Source organism: Oncorhynchus nerka, linkage group LG16 (assembly GCF_034236695.1).
Source record: "Oncorhynchus nerka isolate Pitt River linkage group LG16, Oner_Uvic_2.0, whole genome shotgun sequence".
Lineage (NCBI taxonomy): Eukaryota > Metazoa > Chordata > Actinopteri > Salmoniformes > Salmonidae > Oncorhynchus > Oncorhynchus nerka.
Window position 1 is genome coordinate 35,512,974 of NC_088411.1, and position 19,157 is coordinate 35,532,130.

Genomic DNA, 19,157 nt, shown 5'->3' on the forward strand with positions numbered 1-19,157 from the left:
CCTCTCCGTCTCTCTCTTTTCTGTAGCACCCTCCCCGTCTCTTTTCTCTGTAGCACCCTCCCCGTCTCTCTCCTCTCTGTAGCACCTTCCCCGTCTCTCTTCTCTGTAGCACCCTCTCCGTCTCTCTTCTCTGTAGCACCCTCTCCGTCTCTCTCTTTTCTGTAGCACCCTCCCCGTCTCTTTTCTCTGTAGCACCCTCTCCGTCTCTCTCCTCTCTGTAGCATCCTCCCCGTCTCTCTCCTCTCTGTAGCACCCTCCCCGTCTCTTTTCTCTGTAGCACCCTCTCCGTCTCTCTCTTTTCTGTAGCACCCTCCCCGTCTCTCTCCTCTCTGTAGCACCCTCTCCGTCTCTCTCTTCTCTGTAGCACCCTCTCCGTCTCTCTCTTCTCTGTAGCACCCTCTCCGTCTCTCTCTTCTCTGTAGCACCCTCCCCGTCTCTTTTCTCTGTAGCACCCTCCCCGTCTCTCTCCTCTGTAGCACCCTCCCCGTCTCTCTCCTCTGTAGCACCCTCCCCGTCTCTCTCTCTCTCCTCTGTAGCACCTTCCCCGTCTCTCTCTCTCTCCTCTGTAGCACCTTCCCCGTCTCTCTCTCCTCTGTAGCACCTTCCCCGTCTCTCTCTTCTCTGTAGCACCCTCCCCGTCTCTCTCTTCTCTGTAGCACCTTCCCCGTCTCTCTCTTCTCTGTAGCACCCTCTCCGTCTCTCTCTCTCCTCTCCGTCTCTCTCTCTCCTCTGTAGCACCCTCCCCGTCTCTCTCTTCTCTGTAGCACCTTCCCCGTCTCTCTCTTCTCTGTAGCACCCTCTCCGTCTCTTTTCTCTGTAGCACCTTCTCCGTCTCTCTCTCCTCTGTAGCACCCTCCCCGTCTCTCTCTTCTCTGTAGCACCTTCCCCGTCTCTCTCTTCTCTGTAGCACCCTCTCCGTCTCTTTTCTCTGTAGCACCTTCCCCGTCTCTCTCTTCTCTGTAGCACCCTCTCCGTCTCTCTCTTCTCTGTAGCACCCTCCCCTTCTCTCTCCTCTCTGTAGCACCGTCTCAGTCTCCCTCTTCTCTATAGCACCCTCTCCGTCTCCCTCTTCTCTATAGCACCCTCTCCGTCTCTCTCTTCTCTGTAGCACCCTCTCCGTCTCTCTCTTCTCTGTAGCACCCGCTCCGTCTCTCTTCTCTGTAGCACCCTCTCCGTCTCTCTCTTCTCTGTAGCACCTTCCCCGTCTCTTTTCTCTGTAGCACCTTCTCCGTCTCTCTCTTCTCTGTAGCACCCTCCCCGTCTCTCTCTTCTCTGTAGCACCCTCCCCGTCTCTCTCCTCTCTGTAGCACCCTCCCCGTCTCTTTTCTCTGTAGCACCCTCTCCGTCTCTCTCTTTTCTGTAGCACCCTCTCCGTCTCTCTCTCCTCTCTGTAGCACCCTCTCCGTCTCTCTCTCCTCTCTGTAGCACCCTCTCCGTCTCTCTCTCCTCTCTGTAGCACCCTCTCCGTCTCTCTCTCCTCTCTGTAGCACCCTCTCCGTCTCTCTCTCCTCTCTGTAGCACGCTCTCCGTCTCTCTTCTCTGTAGCACCCTCTCCGTCTCTCCTCTCTGTAGCACCCTCTCCGTCTCTCTCTCCTCTCTGTAGCACCCTCTCCGTCTCTCTCTCCTCTCTGTAGCACCCTCTCCATTTCTCTCCTCTCTGTAGCAACCTCTCCGTCTCTCTTCTCTGTAGCACCCTCTCAGTCTCTCTCTCCTCTCTGTAGCAACCTCTCCGTCTCTCTCTCCTCTCTGTAGCAACCTCTCCGTCTCTCTCTCCTCTCTGTAGCAACCTCTCCGTCTCTCTCTCCTCTCTGTAGCAACCTCTCCGTCTCTCTCTCCTCTCTGTAGCAACCTCTCCGTCTCTCTCTCCTCTCTGTAGCACCCTCTCCGTCTCTCTCTCCTCTCTGTAGCACCCTCTCTGTCTCTCTCTCCTCTCTGTAGCACCCTCTCCGTCTCTCTCTCTTCTCTGTAGCACCCTCTGTCTCTCTCTCCTCTCTGTAGCACCCTCTCAGTCTCTCTCTCCTCTCTGTAGCAACCTCTCCGTCTCTCTCTCCTCTCTGTAGCAACCTCTCCGTCTCTCTCTCCTCTCTGTAGCACCCTCTCCGTCTCTCTCTTCTCTGTAGCACCCTCTCCGTCTCTCTCTCCTCTCTGTAGCACCCTCTCCGTCTCTCTCTTCTCTGTAGCACCCTCTCCGTCTCTCTCTCCTCTCTGTAGCACCCTCTCCGTCTCTCTCTCCTCTCTGTAGCACCCTCTCCGTCTCTCTCTTCTCTGTAGCACCCTCTCCGTCTCTCTCTTCTCTGTAGCACCCTCTCCGTCTCTCTCTCCTCTCTGTAGCACCCTCTCCGTCTCTCTCTCCTCTCTGTAGCACCCTCTCCGTCTCTCTCTCCTCTCTGTAGCACCCTCTCCGTCTCTGTAGCACCCTCTCCGTCTCTCTCTTCTGTAGCACCCTCTCCGTCTCTCTCCTCTGTAGCACCCTCTCCTCTCTGTAGTATCCTCCGTATCCCTCTCCTCTTTGTATCACGCTCTCCGTCTGTCGTCTCTGTAGCCCCCTCTCCCTACCTTCGAACTGTCTCTCCTCTGTATCACCATCTCCATCTCTATAGCACCCTTTCCGTCTCTGTCCTTTCTGCAGCCCCCTCTCCCTACCCTCTAACTGTGTCTCTCTCCTCTCTGTAGCACCCTCTCCCTACCCTCTCTCTGGGGCTGTCGTCGGATGTGCGTCAGGGCGAGTTTGTGGTTGCCATGGGCAGCCCGTTTGCCCTGAGGAACACCATCACGTCAGGTATCGTCTCTTCAGTCCAACGGGGCAGCAAGGAGCTGGGTCTGTCCAAACCCAACATGGACTATATCCAGACAGACGCTGCCATCGATGTGAGTACCCTGGTCTGTTTACAGTAACCCTAGCCTGCTAGTAAAGCATTGACAGTAACCCTAGCCTGCTAGTAAAGCATTGACAGTAACCCTAGCCTGCTAGTAAAGCATTGACTCTAACCCTAGCCTGCTAGTAAAGCATTGACTCTAACCCTAGCCTGCTAGTAAAGCATTGACTCTAACCCTAGCCTGCTAGTAAAGCATTGACTCTAACCCTAGCCAGCTAGTAAAGCATTGACTCTAACCCTAGCCTGCTAGTAAAGCATTGACTCTAACCCTAGCCTGCTAGTAAAGCATTGACTCTAACCCTAGCCTGCTAGTAAAGCATTGACTCTAACCCTAGCCTGCTAGTAAAGCATAGACTCTAACCCTAGCCTGCTAGTAAAGCATTCACTCTAACCCTAGCCTGCTAGTAAAGCATTGACTCTAACCCTAGCCTGCTAGTAAAGCATTGACTCTAACCCTAGCCTGCTAGTAAAGCATTGACTCTAACCCTAGCCTGCTAGTAAAGCATTGACTCTAACCCTAGCCTGCTAGTAAAGCATTGACTCTAACCTAGCCTGCTAGTAAAGCATTGACTCTAACCCTAGCCTGCTAGTAAAGCATTGACTCTAACCCTAGCCTGCTAGTAAAGCATTGACTCTAACCCTAGCCTGCTAGTAAAGCATTGACTCTAACCCTAGCCTGCTAGTAAAGCATTGACTCTAACCCTAGCCTGCTAGTAAAGCATTGACTCTAACCCTAGCCTGCTAGTAAAGCATTGACTCTAACCCTAGCCTGCTAGTAAAGCATTGACTCTAACCCTAGCCTGCTGGTAAAGCATTGACTCTAACCCTAGCCTGCTGGTAAAGCATTGACTCTAACCCTAGCCTGCTGGTAAAGCATTGACTCTAACCCTAGCCTGCTGGTAAAGCATTGACTCTCTAACCCTAGCCTGTTGGTAAAGCATTGACTCTAACCCTAGCCTGTTGGTAAAGCATTGACTCTCACCCTAACCTGCTTGTAAAGCTTTGTGGTCCACTGCCGTCGACTTAACTCCACTGGTCTGGTCATGGATGTGAGCTCCACACCGCATGGCCGCAGCCACCCTAATCTGGTGGTCCCAGCGCGCACGACCCACGTGGAGTTCCAGGTCTCCGGTAGCCTCTGGAACTGCCGATCTGCGGCCAACAAGGCAGAGTTCATCTCAGCCTATGCCTCCCTCCAGTCCCTCGACTTCTTGGCTCTGACGGAAACATGGATCACCACAGACAACACCGCTACTCCTACTGCTCTCTCTTCGTCCGCCCACGTGCTCTCGCACACCCCGAGAGCTTCTGGTCAGCGGGGTGGTGGCACCGGGATCCTCATCTCTCCCAAGTGGTCATTCTCTCTTTCTCCCCTTACCCATCTGTCTATCGCCTCCTTTGAATTCCATGCTGTCACAGTTACCAGCCCTTTCAAGCTTAACATCCTTATCATTTATCGCCCTCCAGGTTCCCTCGGAGAGTTCATCAATGAGCTTGATGCCTTGATAAGCTCCTTTCCTGAGGACGGCTCACCTCTCACAGTTCTGGGCGACTTTAACCTCCCCACGTCTACCTTTGACTCATTCCTCTCTGCCTCCTTCTTTCCACTCCTCTCCTCTTTTGACCTCACCCTCTCACCTTCCCCCCCTACTCACAAGGCAGGCAATACGCTCAACTTCATCTTTACTAGATGCTGTTCCTCCACTAACCTCATTGCAACTCCCCTCCAAGTCTCCGACCACTACCTTGTATCTTTTTCCCTCTCGCTCTCATCCAACACTTCCCACACTGCCCCTACTCGGATGGTATCGCGCCGTCCCAACCTTCGCTCTCTCTCCCCCGCTACTCTCTCCTCTTCCATCCTATCATCTCTTCCCTCTGCTCAAACCTTCTCCAACCTATCTCCTGATTCTGCCTCCTCAACCCTCCTCTCCTCCCTTTCACCATCCTTTGACTCTATGTCCCCTATCCTCCAGGCCGGCTCGGTCCTCCCCTCCCGCTCCGTGGCTCGACGACTCATTGCGAGCTCACAGAACAGGGCTCCGGGCAGCCGAGCGGAAATGGAGGAAAACTCGCCTCCCTGCGGACCTGGCATCCTTTCACTCCCTCCTCTCTACATTTTCCTCCTCTGTCTCTGCTGCTAAAGCCACTTTCTACCACTCTAAATTCCAAGCATCTGCCTCTAACCCTAGGAAGCTCTTTGCCACCTTCTCCTCCCTCTTGAATCCTCCTCCCCCTCCCCCTCCTCCCTCTCTGCAGATGACTTCGTCAACCATTTTGAAAAGAAGGTCGACGACATCCGATCCTCGTTTGCTAAGTCAAACGACACCGCTGGTTCTGCTCACACTGCCCTACCCTGTGCTCTGACCTCTTTCTCCCCTCTCTCCAGATGACATCTCGCGTCTTGTGACGGCCGGCCGCCCAACAACCTGCCCGCTTGACCCTATCCCCTCCTCTCTTCTCCAGACCATCTCCGGTGACCTTCTCCCTTACCTCACCTCGCTCATCAACTCATCCCTGACCGCTGGCTACGTCCCTCCCGTCTTCAAGAGAGCGAGAGTTGCACCCCTTCTGAAAAAACCTACACTCGATCCCTCCGATGTCAACAACTACAGACCAGTATCCCTTCTTTCTTTTCTCTCCAAAACTCTTGAACGTGCCGTCCTTGGCCAGCTCTCCCGCTATCTCTCTCAGAATGACCTTCTTGATCCAAATCAGTCAGGTTTCAAGACTAGTCATTCAACTGAGACTGCTCTTCTCTGTATCACGGAGGCGCTCCGCACTGCTAAAGCTAACTCTCTCTCCTCTGCTCTCATCCTTCTAGACCTATCGGCTGCCTTCGATACTGTGAACCATCAGATCCTCCTCTCCACCCTCTCCGAGTTGGGCATCTCCGGCGCGGCCCACGCTTGGATTGCGTCCTACCTGACAGGTCGCTCCTACCAGGTGGCGTGGCGAGAATCCGTCTCCTCACCACGTGCTCTCACCACTGGTGTCCCCCAGGGCTCTGTTCTAGGCCCTCTCCTATTCTCGCTATACACCAAGTCACTTGGCTCTGTCATAACCTCACATGGTCTCTCCTATCATTGCTATGCAGACGACACACAATTAATCTTCTCCTTTCCCCCTTCTGACGACCAGGTGGCGAATCGCATCTCTGCATGTCTGGCAGACATATCAGTGTGGATGACGGATCATCACCTCAAGCTGAACCTCGGCAAGACGGAGCTGCTCTTCCTCCCGGGGAAGGACTGCCCGTTCCATGATCTCGCCATCACGGTTGACAACTCCATTGTGTCCTCGTCCCAGAGCGCTAAGAACCTTGGCGTGATCCTGGACAACACCCTGTCGTTCTCAAATAACATCAAGGCGGTGGCCCGTTCCTGTAGGTTCATGCTCTACAACATCCGCAGAGTACGACCCTGCCTCACACAGGAAGCGGCGCAGGTCCTAATCCAGGCACTTGTCATCTCCCGTCTGGATTACTGCAACTCGCTGTTGGCTGGGCTCCCTGCCTGTGCCATTAAACCCCTACAACTCATCCAGAACGCCGCAGCCCGTCTGGTGTTCAACCTTCCCAAGTTCTCTCACGTCACCCCGCTCCTCCGCTCTCTCCACTGGCTTCCAGTTGAAGCTCGCATCCGCTACAAGACCATGGTGCTTGCCTACGGAGCTGTGAGGGGAACGGCACCTCACTACCTCCAGGCTCTGATCAGGCCCTACACCCAAACAAGGGCACTGCGTTCATCCACCTCTGGCCTGCTCGCCTCCCTACCACTGAGGAAGTACAGTTCCCGCTCAGCCCAGTCAAAACTGTTCGCTGCTCTGGCCCCCAATGGTGGAACAAACTCCCTCACGACGCCAGGACAGCGGAGTCAATCACCACCTTCCGGAGACACCTGAAACCCCACCTCTTTAAGGAATACCTAGGATAGGATAAAGTAATCTTTCTCCCCCCTTAAAAGACCTAGATGCACTATTGTAAAGTGGCTGTTCCACTGGATGTCATAAGGTGAAAGCACCAATTTGTAAGTCGCTCTGGATAAGAGCGTCTGCTAAATGACTTAAATGTAAATGTAAATGTAACTAATTGCCAGTAGTAATTTAGTAGACACTCTTATCCAGATAAATGTACAATCGGTGCGTCCAGCTTGTAAGGAACGAGTTGTGTGAACAACCACACATCACAAGCCCCTATCTGCAAAATCAGAGCTAGTAAGAGTAAAGCATTATGTTCTCCAAATGTATGACATGATCAATAATGCCTCTGGATTGTTCTGTCTTGCAGTTTGGGAATTCTGGAGGGCCTCTGATTAATCTGGATGGTGAGGTGATCGGCATCAACACCATGAAGGTGACGGCAGGGATCTCCTTCGCGATCCCGTCGGACCACGTCAAACACTTCCTGAACCAAGCCTCCGACAAGAAGAGTGAGTTACTTTACCGTGCTGACAAAGTGCCATAGCCTGGTCCCAGATCTGTTTGTGCTGTCCTGCCAATTCCTATGTTGGCTCTTATGGTCATTGTGTGACAATAGGACTAGGTCAGACACCACCAACAGGTCTGAGACCAGGCTAATAAGACCATAGACCCACTACCTTGAAGTTATTTGCACTTCTTGGAAGTTTAAGGTTTTTGTGATTGTCTCTCCTAGAGTCTCGATTGGGGGTGTTGGACACCAAGCGGAGATACATCGGGGTCATGATGCTGACCCTGACTCCAAGGTAAAGGTCATATGACAGCTATTGTGCTGCACCTGAGTGAACAGGAAAGCTATCACCTACCTGGGGTAGGATGAATGACAGTGGAGGATTTAGCCATAGTTGGATGTCTATTCTGTTGCAGTATCATTGCCGAGTTGAAGCTGAGGGATCCTTCCTTCCCTGATGTCACTTACGGGATCATGATCCACCGGGTCATCATGGGATCTCCAGCCAACAGGTGAGCACCGTGTAATGTTCATATAAGGTCTCCATATTCAATTCAACTGTGATGTGTACATTGTTTATTCTTTCTTTGTGCGTCAGTGAAATACACTTAAGAATGAATGAATGTGGAATGCACTCTAAAGGTGTATTTCAATAAAAAAATTCCAGGGCAGGTATGAAGCTAGGTGACAGTGTCGTTATAACCCTCCACAGGGCAGGTATGAAGCCAGGTGACATAGTGCTGGAGATCAATGGCACCAAGGTGAACACGTCAGAGGAGATTTACAATGCCGTGAGGACCAGCGACAGCATCACCATGGTGATCAGAAGGGGTCAGGACCTACTCAGACTACACATGACCCCAGAGTTCACAGAGTGATGTCATCAAACATTGCCAGTTAGTGGAGCTGCATGATATAGAGGTAGTGTACGAAGAAGAGGACAGTTGGTGCACTGAAGAGGACGGGGATACTGAATGATCCCACCCACAACATGCTATCACATCACTGTCTGTGTGGTTCTACACATTAAATAAACCACAGGACAGAAGTCATGTAAGATATAAGATGGCCTATTAACAGATAGCAGCCGACTTTAAAGCCGAGTCCAGTCTGACTGATATACAAATCACCTTGTATCATAAATAACTACTCCAATATTATTTGTAGATCCATCAGTCACAATTTACACGATACATGGCAGTTTTGATGCTCTGGAACACTGCCTACCATGGGTTTACAGTGGTGAGATAAGATGGGCTATGATTAACACAGTATTAGATACTGTAACTGAAGGCTGAAGGAAGTGACAGTTGGTTGTGACTGATTGGGTTCAAACCAAGACACTGTCCTCAACAGACCACCATGTGATTTATAATGAAACAGATACTTCTACTAACATATTGAGCTATAAGGCTCTGCACTGAAGTATTTACAGTTATGACATCAATATACAGTACATCCATCATCAATTGACTTGTATTGTTTTGGTATTTAATTACAACCTCATTGAAGATCTGATAGAACCAACAAGGGGTGTGATTCAATCCGATCTGTGGTAGATCCGCGTTATAGCGTGCTTGACATTTTAAAGGTCATTTAAATACAGCCAACATATGAAATGTTTAACATTAATGCTATCTCTGCAAATGCGGTGAAATAGTCTTTAAAAGTTGCATTGTCTACAAGTGGTTTCAGATTAAATCCCAGCCAAGGTTGTAATTAGGGTTTTCACTATAATACACTGTATCAGTTGTGTGCACAATATTTTTACTGAAAGTCACTACAATAAACTATTTTAAAATGTTGATATTTCTAAGTCAGATACAGTCCTACCAATCTCAGCATCCCAGAACAGAAAACCTCACATATGTTAGTCTGAGAGATTACTGTACAACACACTTTACTTGTTTGTTTTTGGTAAAGCAGGTAGTAGGTTAGCATATAGTGTGGTTTTAAAGGTTGAGATTGGCTTATGAGAAGTAGGTATTGGGCTTAAGCCAAAAAAGTAAATGAACATGAGCACCACAATGCCTAACTTCAGTGATGCTCTACCAAGGGGTTCCAGCAGACAGCTTTGACCTACTACCTACTGTTGGTCTATTGTATTTCAAACAACATATAGACAGGTTACTTAGGATTCAAAACTACTGTAGTAGGTCCAAGCTGTGTGCTGGATAACCTTATTAGAGCATTGTTGAAGTAGGCATTGTGGTGCTCATGTGATTTTCCTTTTTCGACCACAGACAAATGCCTGCCTGAAAATGTTTAATTTCCATGTTTTTTTTTACACAAAGTAATTATACAACATTTCCACATGCAAAAGATGTCTTTTTTTGTCATTTCCACATCAAATTATGTTCTAAAAATTGAAGTGTTGGAGTTGAAAATGTGGACTCAATTGTAAACAAATTTGTCAGAGATGGAGAAGTATGCACTCTGGAAAGATATGGATATGCAGCCACAAACTCAAAAATAACAAATGCAAATACATATTACCTTACAGTCAATGTCTCTAGTCTCATCCTCAGATGCAGTTGGAACTGAGTTGATAACCTATAGCAATGAAAAGTGTGAGCTAAAGGTCTGTTACCGGTGGCTATTTTAGGTTGTACCGGTATGTCAGATTAGCGAAATTGCCAATTTCTCAGCCTCTGAGTACCACAGAAACACTTTGAATGAATAGCAGACATGTTCATAACAAGTGGCTATGGATGAAAATCAAAATATCTGTTCAAAAACATTTTAAAACCAAATTTAACTACATGTTAAAATATGATTATTTTCTTAGCTAAATATAGCTAGGTTTCCCCGCTTGTTGGTTAACTAGCAAGCCATTGTTAGCGCTCCTTTGGCTGGTACAACTTTATTTTAGCTAGCTAGCTGATCAAAACACAACCACATTCATTGGCTCAAATCAGAAACAGCTCACCGATAACAACCCATTTTCTCATGTCGGAAAATTATCTGGATGCATTTTATTAAATAAAGGGTGGCTACAATGAAGAATCTCAAATATATTTTGGTTTGTTTAACACTGTTTTTGGTTACTACATGATTCCATATGTGTTCATAGTGTTGATGTCTTCACTATTATTCTACATTGTAGAAAAAATAAAAACCCCTGGAAGGAGTAGGTGTGTCCAAAATGGACTGGTACTGTATATATCTATTTTTTTTATACCACTGAGACCGGCAAATATTCTAAGTAGGTACTTTTCATGAACGTAAAAACATTCAAATTCTATCTTCAAGACTTCAAGGTTTAGTTAACTCCGTTTAGAACACCCCCCTCAGTCTACTCACTCTTGAGCCCATGACTCTTGAGTTACCATAGAAACCATCACCATGGCCTAAAACCAAAAAAGAAATAAATCCAGAAATTAAAAACATTGATTCAACCATTGTCATCTGCGTGTTTTCTGAAATACAGGCAGATTATGGTATTAGAGGAGATGATTGAAAGTATTTACCCATTTTAGATGCTCCACTAGCAGTTGAGTTTAAGAAGAGCTCAATATATCAATGTTCTGCAGAACAAAAAAAACCTCATAATTATTTATGTAATGGTTCTCATTGAAAGGGGTTATCATAACGGGGCAATAGTTCAAACTTCTTATGGCTGCAGGGGCAGTATCGAGTAGCTTGGATGAAAGGTGCCCAGAGTAAACGGCCTGCTCCTCACCGTCGAAACCGGATGCAGTTAATTGCCCTCTTAATTGGAGGTCCAATTCATAAACGTTATCCACCCCAGCCCTCGATTTTACAACCGATTTTGCTCGAGGGAGCAAGTGAAGAACTTTAATCACTTGTGGGGTTGATATGACCCACAATTCAATGCAAACTTTAGTCACGTGTCAAACTCCGGCGTACCGGAAGTCTCAAATGTAATCAACATGACTGCGTTTTTGGCATGTCAGACAAAATTACAAAACTAGCTTTCTAAATATATATATATACATTTAAAATGTAGCTAGTTTCATAAACATATTTTTGTGAATTCTGATATTTATTGGAATAAATGCCCAAACTATAAAACTAGCTAGCTACCTGACAGTTACGTTAGTTTTAACTAGCTATGTTCGCTTGCTAGGTACCTTTTTAAATACGTTTTTAAGATCAATATTTCCACCAAGGAGGTTGCCTCTCCAATCATCACTCTCACTCGCTTAGGCAAGGGACATAAGGTATACTCGGATTTGACGATGTAAAACGTAATTCGAGGGTTTAGGACCCAGGGCTGTAGTTTGTACTGCTGCCTATATATGATCAAAATAGTCTAGGTGGGGTTCTCTCATTGTCTCCTCTTTACAAGGATTTTGAAACAAAATACACATTTACCCTGGGCAGATGCCTACCTACAGTTTCGATAAAATCAATGAAATAAAGATAGCTAGGAGACCAGAGTTGCCTAACCTTTTTCACCTGCAATGGTCTGAAAGCGCAATATTTTGGGCCTATTCTATGGGGAGATTGTCTAGCCAAGCCAGCCCTATCAAGTCGGTGCAGACGAAGAAAATGTGAGGAAGCAATAGACTTTAGACTCTTGGAATGATACACCCTCTGGTTAAAGTTTATTTTGGAGGCGTGCAGCTGTTAAACTTATTCATATCTTACCGTGAAATCAGCACAGGTCTACTCTAGTAAGTAATGGAGATTCCAGTATTCACTGTTGATGCATTTACCAACTTACCTTTCAAAGGAAATCCTGCAGCAGTTTGTCTGCTTTTACATGTAAGTACACTTTTTTCTACTTGGGCAAATAATTACATGATTAAATGTCATTGCATATGTTCTAGTATTGCTGAATAATCAACATGAGTATTTGCTTTAAGTTATCTTACCACAGGTATACTTAAATATTACCAATGTAATCATGCAAAAAAAATACTGTTGACTGTTCTCAACCAAAGGAATTGCAGGATGATATGTACCAGAACATTGCTGCTGAGATGAACCTGTCAGAGACTGCCTTCATCATACGGCTGAATTCAAAAGATGACTTCAATTCCGGTATCTTTTTTTGGACATTCTGAAATAGAGTTGTAACTTACAAATGTATTCGATATCAAAAGGTATGCCACTTTTACCATTTTCTGTGCAGAAGTTTGCAAATCTGCCATCTGGTGGCAATCTATTTTATTGCAATTAACTAAGAGGGGGTGACTGCTGCCAATGAGAGTAGATGGGGATTGAGGAAAGAACATGTAAATCAGCTCACCACAACTTCCTAAACTGACTGACGTGGGAACTTATATGTGTTGTATTGAAGGAGCACGCTTTCGTTTGCGTTGGTTCACCCCCACCACTGAGGTTCCTCTGTGTGGCCATGCCACCCTGGCTTCAGCTGCAGTACTGTTTTACAAAAAAAGTAAGAATGACAGTGACGACATTAAACAATAAGGCACGGGGGGTGGTATGTCAACGTGGAGTGCCTGGACACAGCCCTTAGCCGTGGTATATTGGCCATATACCACAAACCCACAAGGTGCCTTATTGCTATTATAAACTGGTTACAAACATAATTACAACAGTACAAATAAATGTTTTGTCATACCCGTGGTATACGGTCTCATATACCACTGCTTTCAGCCAATCGGCATTCAGGGCTCGAACCATCCAGTTTATAGTACAGTGTCTCACATGTAAGTACACACTTTCTGTATAGACTGCAATTCAATTAACTGTTTCTATCCCACAACCCCTTCCTTCAGAAAATGTCAACTCAACAGTGGTATTTGAGACATTGAGTGGAGAGCTGTATGTGCGACAACAAGGGGAATCTATAGTGATGGATTTCCCCCTGAACAAACCTACTCCTGTGGTAGGTGATGGAATCAATGTGGTACATTCATGTTCAGCATGTTATATATACTGAGTATACCAAACATTAGGAACACCTACCTAATATTGTAGGCCGTCATTGTGAATAAGAATTTGTTCTTAACTGACTTGCCTAGTTAAATAGAAAAAATTTAGTTGCACCCCCTTTTGCCCTCAGAACAGCCTTAATTCGTTGGGGTATGGACAAGGTGGAAAGCGTTCCACAGGGATGCTGCTCCATGTTGACTCCAATGCTTCCCACAGTTGTGTCAAGTTGCCTGGATGTCCTTTGGGTGGTGGACCATTCTTGATACACACGAGAAACTGTTGAGCGTGAAAAACCCAGCAGTGCTGCAGTTCTTGACACAAACCGGTGCACCTGGCACCTACTACCATACCCCGTTCAAAGGCACTTAACTTTTGTCTTGCCCATTCACACTATGAATGGCACACAGACACAATCGTTGTCTCAAGGCTTATCTATCCTTTTTAAACCTGTCTCCTCCCCTTCATCTACACTGATTGAAGTGGATTTAACAGGTGACCCCAATAAGGGATCATAGCTTTCACCTGGTCAGTCTGTCATGGAAAGAGCAGGTGTGCTTAATGTTTTGTGCACTCAGTGCACATGCTATTATAAATATTTCATAAAAGCCTTTGCATATCAATGTAACTTTTTAAATGATCTAATTTAAGCTTAATATCCGCAGGGTCTTAATGAATTTAAAGACATAGTTAAAGTAAGTGCGTCATCCTTCTTACCACTGTTTCTATAATTTATGGTGAAGAATAAGACTTGATGTGACAGCCTGAATGTGTATGTGCAGGCTGCTGTGGGAGACCAGCCAGTTCAAGAAGTGTGCCTCTGTGCCATCACCAAAATGCTAATGGTGCGCCTTGCTGACAGTTGTGACAGGTAACATTCAAATGTATAATAAAAACACTCATTATCCCTGGCCTGTTGGGAAATGGAGAGGATGGAAGGGCAACTTAACCTGAAAGGGATTGAAACAGTGAGTCTTGGGTTATAGGTCAGTGCTCACATCCCTGCAGCCAGACCCAGCAGTTCTGCTTCGTGTAGACACTGGCGGGAGGGTTAGGGGTCTGCTTGTCACCAGTATTGGAGACCCTGGCTGTCAGCCTGGCTATGACTTCTACTCCAGAAACTTCTTCCCCTGGTTCGGGGTTCCTGAGGACCCTGTGACTGGTAAGAACAGAGGACATTGGCCAGTCTTATTCTTATTCTTTAATTCAAATATATATATATATTTTCATTTATTTTTTTAGGCTCTGCGCATACTGTCCTTGCAGGCTACTGGTCAGAGAAACTTGGCAAGAAAAAGATGCTGGGTGGGTAATCTAAACAGTATTGCAACATGGAGGTCAAATTCCATTGCACAGAACAATACATTTACAGATATTGGTGGACATGTACATCTTGAGTCCAGTAAAATCCAATCAATAATCACATAATTTGAAGAACTGCCACTAACATACTATATTTCCCCCCTGTGTGACAGCCTATCAGTGCTCTAGCCGTGGTGGCGAGCTGGAGCTTGAACTACAGGATGATGGCAGGCTTAATATCGCTGGCCAGGCAGTAACCGTCCTGCAGGGGATTCTCACTGTGTAGAGACTATGCTGTTTACTCAGAACTAGCCAAATGTACAACAGGAGCATAGCAATTAAATGTAAAAAACTCTGACTGTGTCTACAAATTATTTGGGTTTTGAGAGATTATTCCATTGTGTCAAGTTGTTAGTCAACATTCAGCATCCTCACTATTTGTACAGTGACACTAAAATTTTAAATGTCTCTATACTCCAGACTTTTGGATATGAGATCAAGTTTTGAATATGAGGTGACTACCGAATGTCACCTTTAAATTGGGGGTATTTTCATACATATCGGTTTTACCATTAAGGAAGTTCACTTTATTTAAACCAAAAGCTGTATTTTGGGTGTAAATGACATGTTATAAAAGGGTCCAAACATTGTTTGTTTGTTTGTTGCAATTTCACTTGGTTTTGAGAAACGTCCCCCGCCAGCGATATACTTTCTCATGCTCATTCTGCAGTGTAGGGGTTTAGATAAAACATGAACAAAAGCAACAACAAAAAACACACACCCAAATACATCTTTTAAGAAACGGAAGCACTCTCAGTATAGTGATGCAGGTCTTTAGATGTTATACAGATGAAATTGTGCCATACCAAACTGTATCTGCAAAGTTATATTCCATTTTGTTTCCCCTTTCCAGCTGTGATATCTATGTGTAGCCCGCCTATGCAAACACAAAGCAAGTATGACTCAAGTCGTACAAAATGGAATATGATGTTGCAGATAAAATTCGCAACGACACAGTTTCATGTGTTCAACATCTAAAGACCTGCATCACTATACTGAGAGCATTGCCATTTCTAACATTATGTTTTTGGACGACTATGAGGAAGTGTATCTCAAAACCAAGTGAAATTGCAAAAAAACAAATCTGGATTCTTCTATAACATGCCATTTACATCCAAAATACAGATTTGTCTCAAATAATAAAGTGAACTTCTCCTTTAAGAAATAAAAGCACTTTAAGTATCCCCACACTTGAAGTCAGAATTCAAATTTGAGCTACGTTGTTCAAATACATATGGTGAGGACTGTATTTCAACAGTCTGGGATTTGACTGACAAACAGGGAAATAGACACGTACAATAAAACCCCCAAATATTTATTCACATTAAAAAAAATACACCATTTGTGTGAATATAAAAAGTAAAAGCTTGACAATCAGTACTGTCTCATAAACATGACTAATTACCAATCTTAATCTAACAGAGTGAGATGTGAGTGAGGAAAGGTCTGAGCAAAGTTTGAGTAATTCATTCATTTGTTTTGCTGCAGAGTATTGCTACATAGCCCTAATGATTGTGCAGATTCAGTGTTAATGGTACCTGTACTTCAACTTTCCAATGGTCACATTCTGTTGTAATAGAAATCTTTAAGGCAACAACAAAACATTCCAACCCATAGTTAAAACGATAACAAAACATTCCAACCCATAGTTAAAACGATAACAAAACATACCAACCCATAGTTAAAACGATAACAAAACATACCAACCCATAGTTAAAACGATAACAAAACATTCCAACCCATAGTTAAAACGATAACAAAACATACCAACCCATAGTTAAAACGATAACAAAACATACCAACCCATAGTTAAAACGATAACAAAACATACCAACCCAAAGTTAAAACGATAACAAAACATACCAACCCATAGTTAAAACGATAACAAAACATACCAACCCATAGCGAAATGATAACAAAACATACCAACCCAAAGTTAAAACGATAACAAAACATACCAACCCATAGTTAAAACGATAACAAAACATACCAACCCATAGTTAAAACGATAACAAAACATTCCAACCCATAGTTAAAACGATAACAAAACATACCAACCCATAGTTAAAACGATAACAAAACATTCCAACCCATAGTTAAAACGATAACAAAACATACCAACCCATAGTTAAAACGATAACAAAACATACCAACCCAAAGTTAAAACGATAACAAAACATACCAACCCATAGTTAAAACGATAACAAAACATTCCAACCCATAGTTAAAACGATAACAAAACATTCCAACCCATAGTTAAAACGATAACAAAACATTCCAACCCATAGTTTAAACGATAACAAAACATTCCAGCCCATAGTTTAAAAAACGATAACAAAACATTCCAACCCATAGATGCAATGGCTTCGTGTTAAAACACTCATCTCCAAAAAATACTGCAGCATACTTTCAACTATTTCAAGTACTTTTTAAAGTAATCAATATTTAGAAATGGATCCATTGCTTGATCAGTCTGAAGGCTGATTTCCAGATGGTGAGCAGAGGAAAGGCTCTGTTCAACCTCAGATGTCCTGTTACAGGTGCATGGTGAGCAGAGGAAAGGCTCTGTTCAACCTCAGATATCCTGTTACAGGTGCATGGTGAGCAGAAAACATTCCAACCCATAGAAAGGCTCTGTTCAACCTCAGATGTCCTGTTACAGGTGCATGGTGAGCAGAGGAAAGGCTCTGTTCAACCTCAGATGTCCTGTTACAGGTGCATGGTGAGCAGAGGAAAGGCTCTGTTCAACCTCAGATGTCCTGTTACAGGTGCATGGTGAGCAGAGGAAAGGCTCTGTTCAACCTCAGATGTCCTGTTACAGGTGCATGGTGAGCAGAGGAAAGGCTCTGTTCAACCTCAGATGTCCTGTTACAGGTGCATGGTGAGCAGAGGAAAGGCTCTGTTCAACCTCAGATGTCCTGTTACAGGTGCATGGTGAGCAGAGGAAAGGCACTGTTCAACCTCAGATATCCTGTTACAGGTGCATGGTGAGCAGAGGAAAGGCTCTGTGTAAAGGATATCATGCTCTCCTGGCTGGACAGTGTAAAGGATATCATGCTCTCCTGGCTGGACAGTGTAAAGGATATCATGCTCTCCTGGCTGGACAGTGTAAAGGATATCATGCTCTCCTGGCTGGACAGAGGAAAGGCTGTAAAGGCTGGACATGCTCTCATGGCTGGACAGTGTAAACGGATATCATGCTCTCCTGGCTGGACAACTGTAAAGGATATCATGCTCTCCTGGCTGGACAGTGTAAAGGATATCATGCTCTCCTGGCTGGACAGTGTAAAGGATATCATGCTCTCCTGGCTGGACAGTGTAAAGGATATCATGCTCTCCTGGCTGGACAGTGTAAAGGATATCATGCTCTCCTGGCTGGTTAAAGGATATCATGCTCATCCTGGCTGGACAGTGTAAAGGATATCATGCTCTCCTGGCTGGACAGTGTAAAGGATATCATGCTCTCCTGGCTGGACAGTGTAAAGGATATCATGCTCTCCTGGCTGGACAGTGTAAAGGATATCATGCTCTCCTGGCTGGACAGTGTAAAGGATATCATGCTCTCCTGGCTGGACAGTGTAAAGGATATCATGCTCTCCTGGCTGGACAGTGTAAAGGATATCATGCTCTCCTGGCTGGACAGTGTAAAGGATATCATGCTCTCCTGGCTGGACAGTGTAAAGGATATCATGCTCTCCTGGCTGGACAGTGTAAAGGATATCATGCTCTCCTGGCTGGACAGTGTAAAGGATATCATGCTCTCCTGGCTGGACAGTGTAAAGGATATCATGCTCTCCTGGCTGGACAGTGTAAAGGATATCATGCTGGCTGGACAGTGTAAAGGATATACAAAAGGATATCATGCTCTCCTGGCTGGACAGTGTAAAGGATATCATGCTCTCCTGGCTGGACAGTGTAAAGGATATCATGCTCTCCTGGCTGGACAGTGCTGCTCTCCTGGCTGGACAGTGTAAAGGATATCATGCTCTCCTGGCTGGACAGTGTAAAGGATATCATGCTCTCCTGGCTGGACAGTGTAAAGGATATCATGCTCTCCTGGCTGGACAGTGTAAAGGATATCATGCTCTCCTGGCTGGACAGTGTAAAGGATATCATGCTCTCCTGGCTGGACAGTGTAAAGGATATCATGCTCTCCTGGCTGGACAGTGTAAAGGATATCATGCTCTCCTGGCTGGACAGTGTAAAGGATATCATGCTCTCCTGGCTGGACAGTGTAAAGGATATCATTCTCTCCTGGCTGGACAGTCATGTACAAATTCAGATATCATGCTCTCCTGGCTGGACAGTGTAAAGGATATCATGCTCTCCTGGCTGGACAGTGTAAAGGATATCATGCATGGCTGGCTGGTCCAGTGTAACTCCTGGCGAGGGAATCATGCTCTCCTGGCTGGACAGTGTAAAGGATATCATGCTCTCCTGGCTGGACAGTGTAAAGGATATCATGCTCTCCTGGCTGGACAGTGTAAAGGATATCATGCTCTCCTGGCTGGACAGTGTAAAGGATATCATGCTCTCCTGGCTGGGCAGTGTAAAGGATATCATGCTCTCCTGGCTGGACAGTGTAAAGGATATCATGCTCTCCTGGCTGGACAGTGTAAAGGATA

The 19,157-nt window shown here is 45.5% G+C and overlaps 2 protein-coding genes across 3 annotated transcripts in view; both read left to right on the top strand.

Annotated features, from left to right (window-relative positions):
* The window catches only part of LOC115119225 (serine protease HTRA2, mitochondrial-like), a 28,358-nt gene extending 17,655 nt beyond the window's left edge, over positions 1-10,703 (top strand). Inside the window, exons 3-7 of the mRNA XM_065002654.1 lie at positions 2,674-2,868; positions 7,165-7,306; positions 7,531-7,600; positions 7,722-7,817; positions 8,018-10,703. Of these exons, the coding sequence (XP_064858726.1) occupies positions 2,674-2,868; positions 7,165-7,306; positions 7,531-7,600; positions 7,722-7,817; positions 8,018-8,183 (669 nt within the window). The 3' untranslated portion in view covers positions 8,184-10,703. The remainder of the gene's footprint in view (positions 1-2,673; positions 2,869-7,164; positions 7,307-7,530; positions 7,601-7,721; positions 7,818-8,017) is intronic.
* Positions 10,704-11,228: 525 nt separating this feature from the next.
* On the top strand, positions 11,229-14,830 carry LOC115119224 (phenazine biosynthesis-like domain-containing protein 2). Of its 2 annotated transcripts, XM_029647979.2 has the most exons (9): positions 11,234-12,036; positions 12,216-12,315; positions 12,575-12,673; positions 13,017-13,126; positions 13,836-13,865; positions 13,953-14,041; positions 14,157-14,332; positions 14,413-14,475; positions 14,646-14,830. In XM_029647979.2, the coding sequence occupies exons 1-9, from the start codon at positions 11,953-11,955 to the stop codon at positions 14,756-14,758; spliced, it is 864 nt and encodes a 287-aa protein (XP_029503839.1). In that variant the 5' UTR covers positions 11,234-11,952; the 3' UTR covers positions 14,759-14,830. The 2 variants fall into 2 exon arrangements, with proteins under 2 accessions (XP_029503840.1, XP_029503839.1); XM_029647980.2 differs by lacking the exon at positions 12,575-12,673 and having other exon boundaries at positions 11,229-12,036.
* Positions 14,831-19,157: the final 4,327 nt, after the last annotated feature.